Source organism: Ascaphus truei, chromosome 5, assembly GCF_040206685.1.
Source record: "Ascaphus truei isolate aAscTru1 chromosome 5, aAscTru1.hap1, whole genome shotgun sequence".
In the NCBI taxonomy this organism is placed as follows: Eukaryota; Metazoa; Chordata; class Amphibia; order Anura; family Ascaphidae; genus Ascaphus; species Ascaphus truei.
Genome location: NC_134487.1, coordinates 161,782,066 through 161,794,398, shown reverse-complemented (window position 1 = coordinate 161,794,398; position 12,333 = coordinate 161,782,066). Strand labels below are relative to the sequence as shown.

General features: G+C 43.2%; 1 protein-coding gene across 4 annotated transcripts in view; it reads left to right on the top strand.

The window, feature by feature from the left end:
• The window catches only part of JADE2 (jade family PHD finger 2), a 352,120-nt gene that overhangs the window by 125,448 nt on the left and 214,339 nt on the right, over positions 1-12,333 (top strand). For all 4 annotated transcript variants that reach the window (XM_075601153.1, XM_075601154.1, XM_075601157.1 and 1 more), the window contains exon 6: positions 10,638-10,795. In XM_075601153.1, coding sequence (XP_075457268.1) covers positions 10,638-10,795 — 158 coding nt within the window. The remainder of the gene's footprint in view (positions 1-10,637; positions 10,796-12,333) is intronic.

Here is a 12,333-nt window from a genome sequence, read left to right as displayed (position 1 = left end):
TAATAATAATATTTAAATATAATTACACCATTCAAATTAGTTTTTATTAAAATTAACACAATTTAACCCATCACTGTTATGAATTCACACTGATCCTAAATTGAACCGCACCTTTAGATATCAAATCAGTAATATATTAAACTTTTATTCTTTTGTCCTAAAATGTTCCTGCATGTGCAGCTTGGTATAAAGTTTAACTAATCCAAGCCTCAGAGCTGAATTACACAGCACTTACTGAAAATGGCAACGTTTAAAGAGTCTTGTAGAAGTTTTATTGTATTTAAAATTACTGGAGAAATTTCACAAATATTCAAATGAAATATACTGTAGGATTGGGACTTCTGGAAGGCACAGTTAAAAATGTGACATTCTCCACAACTGAGAACATTTATTAAAGTTACAGTAGAGCACAAAAATGTAATAGATAATGTAACCTGTACCTGGTCATCCTGGAGATGAGACTTAAGTGGTGCAGAGTCAAATGCAGTGAATTCTTATTTTTATATATATATATATATATATATATATATATATACACAGTGGTTGACAAATCACCAAAAAATCTACTCGCCACACAAAAAAATCTACTCGCCACCTAGTACCAAACGTGTGCTGCTTGGGCAGGTTTTCAGTCCGCTCCGGGACAGGACACAGCCAGGCTCCTTCAGGCACCTGTATTTGCGTGTGTGTGTGTATATATATATATGTACAATATATATGTGTGTTGTGACAAACGGCTTACTCCGGGGCTCCGTCGTTTGTCCGGGACTGTTTAGAACACGGTCTTTTAGGGTAGGTTAAATGATGAGGCGTCACGTACTGTTCCTTTAAACAGGCTATGCCTGGTTTATTCAGTCCCAGGCACTGAGACTGCCACAGTGCATACAACAGAAAACAGATCAAAACAAAAGCTGCTCACCTGAGCGATAACTTAACTTAGATATCCCTGACTCAGGGTTGGAAGTGGCTTTTCCACTTCCAACATCAAAACACGGTACTTTTGCAGTCTTACACAAATGAACAGAAAGATTGAACCTGTTTGGGGAAGAGGCTTCTCCCCTCTGTAGTTCAGCAGCCTTCCAGCCTCCTGGCTCTTGTGGGGAGCCCAGAGCAAACAGGAAATCAGTCTTTCATACCTGATTCCTAATTAGCATGACAGGTGACAGAAATCAGGCAGCAGACAAACTCTGGTCTGGATCTCTCATCCCTCAGTTCCAGCGCTTGCCAAACTGTGGGATGGAGTGTATGTATTATAATGCTGCACTCCCAGGCCAAACAGGATAGAAACTGTCTAGTATCCTGGGAGCCCTATATACGGAATTTATTACCATCCCCTGGTTTCTGTCACATATCCTCCCCCCCAGCTCAGACCTCGAGGGATGAGCGACCATGGATATTAGGGAGTGCATCCTTGACAACCCGTCAGCATTGCCATGTTTGTGCCCTGACCTGTGTTCCACAGAAAATTTAAAGGGTTGTAGGCTTAGGAACCACGTGGTCACTCTAGCATTCTTTTCCCTGTTTTGACACATCCAGGTAAGGGGTGCATGATCTGTGACCAACCGGAATTTTCTCCCCAACAGGTAGTATTTGAGCGTCTCTACAGCCCACTTTATTGCGAGACACTCTTTCTCTACTATGGAGTAATTTTTCTCCTGGGGATTTAGTTTCCTACTTAAATAAAGGATGGGGTGCTCCTCACCTTGAGACTCCTGGGAGAGTACCGCCCCCAGCCCTACCTCAGATGTGTCGGTTTGGACTACGAACTCTTTGGAGAAGTCAGGTGTGACCAACACTGGTTGGGCACAGAGAGCTTCTTTCAGGCTTCTAAAGGCCTGTTCGGTTTCGGGGGACCACTTAACCATTAGCGGTCCTCTTGCTTTTGTGAGGTCAGTTAGTGGGGTTGCCTTAGTTGCAAAATTGGGAATAAACCTTCTATAGTACCCAATTAACCCCAAAAAGGTCCTTACTTGTTTTTTTGTAACTGGCCTTGGCCAATTTTGTATCGCCTCCACTTTGAGTGTTTGGGGTTTGAGTAAACCTCTGCCAATAGAATATCCCAGATACTTGGCCTCCTCCAGACCAATAGTGCATTTAGCGGGGTTAGCAGTTAGTCCAGCAGACCGGACTGCGTCAAGCACAGCTTGGACCTTTGGAAGGTGGGATTGCCAATCTTCACTATGGATTACCACATCATCCAGGTAGGCGGCAGCATACCGAGCATGTGGTTTTAAAATTTTATCCATCATTCTTTGGAATGTGGCGGGAGCTCCATGTAAGCCAAAAGGCAACACCTTATACTGAAAGAGGCCGTCTGGGGTTGAGAAGGCTGTCTTTTCTTTTGCCCTTTCTGTGAGGGGAACCTGCCAGTACCCTTTTGTTAGGTCTAGGGTTGTGAGATATCGGGCTTTGCCCAGTCTCTCTACAAGTTCATCTACCCTGGGCATAGGATAAGTATCAAATTTTGACACCGCGTTTAGTTTCCGGTAGTCATTACAAAACCTTGTTGTACCATCTGGCTTTGGGACTAAGACTATAGGGCTGTTCCACCCACTTTGGGATTCCTCAATTACACCTAGTTTTAGCATTTTTTTAACCTCTAAACTTATAGCCTTTCTTTTGGCCTCTGGGATTCGGTACGGTTTAAGGTTAACTCGGACCCCCGGTTCAGAGACTAGGTCATGTTCAATTACGCTAGTTCTACCTGGCCGTATAGAGAAGATTTCTTTGTTTCTTTTCACTAAATTCTGAACCTCTCGTTTCTGATGAACAGACAGGGTTTCAGCTATGCTAACCTCTGGGTCAGTTTCTTGATTCTCTGACGGACCTGGGGGTACTAGGGTTAACAAGACTTCTCTATCTTTCCAGGGCTTGAGTAGGTTTATATGGTAAATTTGCTCAGGTTTCCTCCTACCTGGCTGTCTTACCTTATAATTTACTTCTCCCACTCTTTCCAAGACCTCATATGGCCCATGCCATTTAGCAAGGAATTTACTCTCCACGGTGGGAACCAGAACTAGTACCCTATCACCTGGAGAAAAAATTCTGACCCTAGCACCCTTATTATATGTATTCCTCTGTGCTTCTTGAGCTTTCTCCATGTGTTCCCTCACTATGGGTAGGACTGCAGCAATGCGGTCCTGCATCTGGGCAACATGCTCTATTACACTTCTGTAAGGGGTAACCTCGTGTTCCCAAGTCTCTTTGGCTATATCCAGTAAGCCCCTTGGGTGTCGGCCATACAATAGTTCAAACGGGGAGAAGCCTGTGGATGATTGGGGAACTTCCCTAATGGCAAATAACAGGTACGGTAACAAACAATCCCAGTTTTTCCCATCTTTATCAACCGCCCGCCGTAACATGCTCTTTAAGGTTTTATTGAACCTTTCCACTAAACCATCTGTTTGTGGATGATAGACTGAGGTTCTGAGATGCTTGATTTTTAGGAGTTTACATAGCTCTTTCGTTACTTGGGACATAAATGGTGTTCCCTGGTCAGATAGAATCTCTTTAGGAATCCCGACCCGGGAAAACAGAACTACTAACTCTTTTGCTATGTTTTTAGCTGAGGTGCTACGTAGGGGAACTGCCTCCGGATATCGGGTGGCATAATCTAATATTACCAATATATGCTGATGTCCCCTAGCAGACTTTATTAGGGGTCCTACTAGATCCATAGCAATCCGGTCAAATGGTACCTCTATTATGGGAAGGGGTACCAATGGGCTGCGGTACGCCTTGAACGGGGCGGTGATCTGACATTCTGGGCATGAGGAACAATAATTCGTAACTTCTGCCAGAACCCCAGGCCAATAGAAGCTTCGGAGAACCTTTTCTTTTGTCTTTTCCACCCCTAGGTGTCCCCCCAATGGATGACTATGTGCGAGGTGTAATACTACGTTACGGAATGTCCGTGGTACCAACAATTGTTTAGTTGTAACTGATTTCCTTTTATCAACCCGATATACTAGGTCGTTCTCTACCTCGAAGTAGGGGTAAGCAAGTGACCTATCTGGTTGGCCAGGAGTACTATTCTGGTCCCGTATATTTCCCCTTGCTACCGCTAATGTGGGGTCCTCCCACTGGGCCTTCTTAAAACTCCCAGGACTGACCTCTAGGTCAGCGAGGGTCTTATCCGGTTCTGGGGTGGTAAGTGTCTGCTCAACATCTTGATTTGGGGTATTCCCTACCAAAGTAGTGATGGGGAAGGGAATTTTACAGCACTCCTCCTTTTCCCCCTTCTTATTTGGGCCCTCATCAACCTCCATTTCTGAAAAAGGGAAAGGATTTGTTTCTTCTAATACTTCGTTATGGTCCGCTATTGAACTCTGGGCGCTATTCTGAGCGGGGGACCACATTTTTAGAAAATGGGGAAAGTCGGTCCCTATTAACACATCATGTGCCAGTTTGGGTACAATACCCACCTTGAAATCTAAAGAACCAAACTCTGTTTCAAAAAAACATCAACAGTGGAATATTCATGATTATCCCCATGTATACAACAAATTGCCACTCTTTGTGAACTGTTTCCCTGTTTCTTCTTAATGGGCAAGAGGTATTCGGACACTAATGTGACCATGCTCCCAGAGTCAAGAAGTGCCCGAACCCTCTTACCATTAACCTTTACAAATGCCCACAGATGGTTATTCAAGGGGTCCTCTGGGCTAGGGCCCATACATTGGGACAACAGCGAATAAGGTTCCACGCTGTTGCATTGCATGGGCTCATCATTTAGTGGGCAGATTTTTGCTGTGTGGCCCCTCTCATGACAATTTACACATTTAGGTACATAGTCTGTGTCCCACTTAGAGCCTTTTCCCGGCTCCCCATGTTGGCTATTGCCCTTAGTGTGCGAACCACTGTTGCTGGTGCTGCGTGAAGGTGGTCGCCGCTCTTCAGCGCCCCTTAACCCCGGTACCCTTTTACCGTCTCTGGAAGAGTCCTGGAACCTCGGGTAGTGGGGTTGCTCCACGACTGTGGGTTGCGGGTGCTCTTCTGCTGCATTGTACCTTTCTACGAGGGCCACAAGCTCATCCGCATTGTGGGGGTCACTCCGACTGACCCAACGGCGTAAGGCAGAGGGAAGTTTCCTCAAGAACTGGTCCATGACCAACCGTTCCACGATGTGGCTGGCTGAGTTGATCTCGGGTTGTAGCCACTTCCGGGCGAGGTGGATGAGGTCATACATCTGGCTTCGGGTGGCTTTATCCATCGTGAAGGACCATGCGTGAAACCTTTGGGCGCGAACAGCCGTGGTTACGCCGAGGCGGGCGAGGATCTCGAACTTCAATTTTGCATAGACGTTAGCTTCGGCTGGCTCTAGATCAAAGTAAGCCTTCTGGGGTTCGCCGCTTAGGAAGGGTGCGATTAGACCAGCCCACTCAGCTTCTGGCCATCCCTCTCTCTGTGCCGTGCGTTCAAACGTGAGAAGATAGGCTTCCACATCATCCGAGGGTCCCATCTTCTGAAGGTAGTGGCTTGCCCTGGTCATTTTCGGAACTGGGGCTGCCGCTGCCAGTGGAAGGTTACTGATAGTCCCCCTCAGGATCTCGAGTTCCTGCTGTAAGCCCTGAGCGAACCGCTGTTGCTCCTCTCTCAGCAAGCGGTTTGTCTCTTGCTGGTTTGCATTCGCGTTTTGCAGGGCTTCATTCGTCTGTTGCTGGTTTGCATTCGCCTGTTGCTGGTTGGCATTCGCCTGTTGCTGGTTGGCATTAATCTCTTGCTGGGCTATTAGCAGCTGTTGCTGGGCTGCATTCGTCTGCTGCTGGTTTGCATTAGTTTCTTGCTGGGCTATTAACAGCTGTTGCTGGGTTTCATTCGCGTCTTTCTGGGCAGCGACATTGCGTACCAGCGCACCCACCACGTCTTCCATCTTGTTTGCAGAGGATGAAAAAAACTTTTTTTTTTTTTTCAAAGTTCTTCAACCCGCAGACCCCCTAGTGCTCTGCCCGCATTCTCCACCATATGTGACAAACGGCTTACTCCGGGGCTCCGTCGTTTGTCCGGGACTGTTTAGAACACGGTCTTTTAGGGTAGGTTAAATGATGAGGCGTCACGTACTGTTCCTTTAAACAGGCTATGCCTGGTTTATTCAGTCCCAGGCACTGAGACTGCCACAGTGCATACAACAGAAAACAGATCAAAACAAAAGCTGCTCACCTGAGCGATAACTTAACTTAGATATCCCTGACTCAGGGTTGGAAGTGGCTTTTCCACTTCCAACATCAAAACACGGTACTTTTGCAGTCTTACACAAATGAACAGAAAGATTGAACCTGTTTGGGGAAGAGGCTTCTCCCCTCTGTAGTTCAGCAGCCTTCCAGCCTCCTGGCTCTTGTGGGGAGCCCAGAGCAAACAGGAAATCAGTCTTTCATACCTGATTCCTAATTAGCATGACAGGTGACAGAAATCAGGCAGCAGACAAACTCTGGTCTGGATCTCTCATCCCTCAGTTCCAGCGCTTGCCAAACTGTGGGATGGAGTGTATGTATTATAAGGCTGCACTCCCAGGCCAAACAGGATAGAAACTGTCTAGTATCCTGGGAGCCCTATATACGGAATTTATTACCATCCCCTGGTTTCTGTCACAATATATATATATATATATATATATATAATCATGTTAATTAAAATTAACATTATAACTGTACTACTGTGTGTGTGTGTACAGTATTTATGCACGTATATATGTAGAGAGAACATTTTACACTTGTCTGATGTTTTTAATATGTGACACTATTACATTACTAATAGTACTACTGTATTGATACTGTATATATGTATATATTATTTTGTTTTAAATCTTCTGAATCCAAACAAAGACTAATGAAGGATAAATTAACATATTTCTGCACTTTGCTCTTGTCTTGATGAACTGGGCTTTCCTGATACTGGCTTTCTTACCTTTACACATTTGAAAGATAGGCCTGTGAGGTTCTGAAATCTCTGACCAGTATAATTTCCTCTATGAATAACTCTAATGTTGGTCAATTAAAAGGTGTTACAACCTGTAAGAAATCTACACTTGGGATCAGAACAGCTACTCGGTTCATGAACTATTCACTAGCTTAGGAGCGTAATTACATTTTGGCTGAATGAGTATATGTACTATACACTGGTTGATGGGTGTCTCCTATGGGCCAGCGTGCATCAACTGGTCTGTTTACATTATCTAACACACTCATTTTCACATAGATCCATGTTTACTTATATGACTGCCCAAGTACAAAGCCCCTTAACATTTACATACATAAGTCCAGTCAAAATATAATTAAGATGTGAAAAAATACTGTGCTTCAACCATTTCACTGCTAGAATGGCCTGTGCGCTAATGCACTGACTCATATTTATCATAGGCCTGGCATAATATTGAGATATTGGACTGCAGGCTGCCAGAATCACACTAAGGCTCAGACCAACTCATCACAAATAGGAGACATTATCCACTCTGTATTCTTGGTGGCACAACATATGGATCTTTACATATGACCCCTAGTAGTTGGTATATATTAAACATCCAACTCTATTCTTGATCCACTTCAACTTATCAACAAGAAAAGTCATCACGAAAGTTGCACTACTGGGTTAAAGACTTCCTTTGTGAAGATCTCTTCAGCAGTGGAGAGATTAACGCTTACAACATCTTTCCTACATGAAACATCCCTAAGCTGTGGGTAGAGGAGAATGCCCAGCTCAGTGGATTGTCACCAAACCTTCAGAGCTTTATTAAGACAGCAGTTATGGAGCTCAGGAGCGCGCTGACAGAAAATCGCTATGATACATCCGAGGCAGAGTCGGTGGTTGAGCTCAGTTCATATAGCAATGGTCACGCTTTCCGGTCACAAAATGCACTGAGGAGAGAGGCTCAGGGTAAGAGGATTACTTGTTAAACTTAAATAGGCAGTACAATTACAAGGGTAATTGGCTTCCTTAAACAAATGCATCAAAAGTATACCATTTTTATATTTGTAGTTTTATGAAAAATCGTCATTTGCTTTTCTCATTGAGGTCTATGAATTGTTTATTGCCGTTTCCTGATGATGTCATCTTATGTATATGCACACATTCTTTCTGTCAGAGACTGGAACGTAAGAATAGAATGGTGGAGGGGAAGACATGCAGGTTCTATGACCTCACACAAAAGGGAGGAGCTAGAGGAAGTGGAACTCCTCCCCTTGATGTAGTTTTTAAAATAATACAGTGCAACATAGGTTTTTTATTTATCGATTTTATTAACTGTTCATCATAGTCACTTGGATCCAAAACAGGAGCAAAAAACAGAGCCGGTTTTATTAAGGAAAATAAATGCCATACAAAGCAATGAGTTTAAAAAATAAAAAAATGTAGGTAAATAAATTCCATAAAGCTTATTTTTAATTTTTATCTTTAACATCAGTTTCTATCATTGGACTTCATAACTTTAGTGCTGAGGCACGGCAGCTCACTTAAGATGCATACTTCCACAAAATAATTTAACAGAAAAACTAAATAATGAGCATTGAGGTTGTTTTCAACATATCAATGAAATAGTATGCATTATTTTTCTCCATGAAAAAAATAGCATGTTCTTGTACAGCGCTGCTAGTTTTACGTAGCGCTTTACAGAGACATTTTGCAGGCACAGTCCCTGCCCTGTGGAGCTTACAATCTATTTTTTGGTGCCTGAGGCGCAGGGAGATAAGGTGACTTGCCCAAGGTCACCAGGAGCTGACACCGGAAATTGAACCAGATTCCCCTGCTTCAAACTCAGTGGCAGTCAGTGTCTTTACTCACTGAGCCACTCCTCCTCCAATGAAAAGGAAATAGTATGCATTTAATCAACATAGTTACATAGTTACATACAGAAAAATCATATCTCCTGAACAACCTCAATAAAACTACGGAAAGCTTAATCACATCTGCTGAAAGACTCCATCCACAAATTTATATATTTTAAATGTCTTTCAAAGGAGTAGGAAAAAGGCTACCAGAGACAAATATTGTATTAAATAATTAACATATTCTCAGTTAAGTTACTTTAACTTTTGGTGATTTTGATTGAAATGTGGCATTAGGTCCAATTCTGGATACACACATAATATCATAATTGAAAAAAGCTTTAGGATTTCACTATAATGTATTTTCCAAATGTCATTGAGCCAAGCGGTTACTGTCTGCAGAAAATAACTCTTTCAGAAAAATCCGTGTTTGCACTATTTGGTAATCTTTAAATGTTTCGGAAACACCTCCAATATACACAAAACACGGATAACGATTTAAACTAATAATAAACTTGTAGCAGGCATTATTGCACCCGCTAGTGTGTGTGTATATGTATATATATATATATATATATATATATATATATATATATATATACTGTATATACATATACATATATGTGTATGTGTATATACATATATCTATTTAGCGCCATCTATGTACATAGCGCTTCACATCAGTAATACACGTGACATAATATAACGCACTAATGTGTTGTGTGTCCTGCTGCAACACGCCATTAATGACTGCTACATATGTATGTATAATATATATTTAGTTTATTATGCATATCATTCTGTTTCTCATACTTAAACTAACATCTCCGTTGTGTTTTTTTGCCTTGCTATTTTAAAATTACTTATCAATTTTGATTGATAAAGCAGGTTGTCGTTGGTTTGCTTCTTCAATGGCGCTGTCTTTAATGAACATGAGTCTCGTAACAGTGACGTGTAATAGGTTAACACGTAGGGGATTGATGCCTTCACAAATATTAAACAAGTACAAAAGTACTTTTAAGTCATTACCGAAAGTCAGAAAATATCACTTTTTCTAACCCTTCTGAAGGGAGCGGGTGGGGTTGGAAGAAGGGGCATTTGAAAGATATCTGATTTTATTCACGCCCTATCCATGCCAGAGCAAAAACTGTGGACAAGATTGGTGCAGTAGAATCCAACCTAAACAACAGGTTGGAATGATTACAAACATTCCCGGGATAAGCTTTGAAAAATGATTGAAAAATACTTAGGGGGTTATTCATTAAACTGAAACAGAGGCAATTGGGGCACTATTATTACACAGAAACTCCCGTTCAAGTCAAATGAATAAGCCGCTTGGACTTCTCTGATTTTATTGTATAAACATGCATCAATCGCCTACTTTTAGCTCATTATACATAGCATTCTCATTGAGAGTAAAAATTTCCTACACACATCCCTCAACTTTCTTATTCAAAAAGATCTGATGCAAGACAATGGTAGTTTTCAGTCAATCGCAAATCCTACATAAGCCTGCAAAACAAATAGACCATTATTATCTCTTCATTCTATTCAGTATTCTGTATAAAGCCTGCAATAAAATATCGTTAACCCTGCCCTATTTCTTATTTCAGAAAAAAAGGGGGAGTTTAGACTCAACATGATAAGCCTTGCCAAGTCATACCTTGCCAAGTCATACCTAATATATAGGTCCTACACTAACAATAAATATATAGCACATTGGTCCTATGTGGGACCAACTCCATCATCCACAGTGGAGCTCAAATACCACTATTCATCTAGGGTCTTTGTCAAAGTATATTATTTGATTCTGAGCTCCTACATCACGATTGCTTTTTTCCTTCAACACGTACCTTCAAGTCTTCGCTGTAATTCTTTTAGGTTTTTCGCACCGACCTGATAACCGCTATGAAAATCCCTGATTCGTACCAGCTTGGCCCAGATGATTTCTACATACTAGCTGATCCTTGGAGGCAGGAGTGGGAGAAAGGGGTCCAGGTGCCAGCAAGTTTAGAAGCAGTACCGCAACCGGAGGTTAGGTAAGAAAGATCTTGTGCGTAGTTTAGCGAGTCTGTATCGCTGTACTTTGGGCATCTATAGATGTATTGCTAAAGATACATTGCATTACATCAATCACTGTATGCACTTCTTTCCTTTTTTGCTTTTAGGGCATAAATATTGTATAAACTATTAATATAAGATCAGTAAAGCTTTGTCCCAAAATCTAAGCCAGGAGTTGACAACCTTTTTCTCAGACGGGCGAATAAATGGGCACAATCTTTTTAGGGGTGCCAATGTCCTCCCCGTCGCTGCCGTAGGTGGTGTAGTAGAAGTGCAGTGGTGGGGACTACAGCAGTCCATGTTGAACAGACGGGGCCACCGACAGCTTTACCCGGGGCCCATGACTAGAGTTTCCACCTGGGCCCCTTGTCTCGGCATCCTGGTCCTCCCCCCCTTCTCTCACCCCAGTCCCTCTCTTACTCTCATCTCCTCTCTCTCACCCCCCTATTTTTATCTCTCCCCTCTCTGTCCCTCCCCCATGTATTTCTCTCCCCCCACTCATTGCCCTTCTCTCTCCCCCCCTCTGTCTCTTACTCCCCCCTCTAGATCACTCTTTCCCCTCTCCCTCACTCTCCCCCATCCTCTCTCCCAATCTCCCCTTTCATTTCACTCACTCTCCCCCTCCTACTCTCTCAATTCCATCCTTTCTCAATTCCCCCGCACTCACAATTTCACCTCACTCACTCAGAATTCCCCCTCACTCAGAATTCCCCCCTTATTCACAATTCCTACCCCCTCACTCACAATCCTCCCCTATCAATTCCTCCTCCCCCTCACTCAAAATTCATTCACTGCCCACTCACAATTCCTCCTCTCCCTGTCACTCACATTTCCTCCTTCCCCACACACTCACAATTCCCCCTCACTCATTCACAATTCCTGCCCCCTCACTCACAATCCTCCCCTCACAAATCTCTCATCCCCGTCACTCATAATTCCTCCTCCCCGCTCACTCACAATTGCTCCTCTATCCCTCTCCCTCACTATGCATCCTCTCCCCCCCCCCATGCCCCCCACCATACTCACAATTTCACCTTGGTGGGGTGCAGTGGCCCATGGCATACGCTGGTGATCAGCCTCTTCTCACGTCGGCCCGCACTGGAAGTTGGGCCCATTTTCCTCATCTGCCACGCGGCCCCATCTCCCCTCTGATCCTGCTGTGAAGAAGTGTGACCCAACTTCTGATGTGGGCTGGTGTGAGAAGAGGCTGATCCCTCGGAGTATCACACGGGCCCCTGCCAATTTCGCGGGCCATGGGTTGGCCACCCCTGATCTAAGCTGTTTATAACTGGCTGAAATGAAGTGCAGTAACACTTACAGTATTACCTTTTTTATTATCATGCATTGTGTGTGCTTTATTTAGTAGGATCCTTAGTACATACAGTACATACTGTAAATACTTAGTACTGTACAGCTATTTAGCACATTAACTTGTTGGTACACAAGATGTCTAGTTAAAGCTGGAAAACAGGGTACTGTATTATATTTGTAATGAAGCAGTACACACCAACTATTT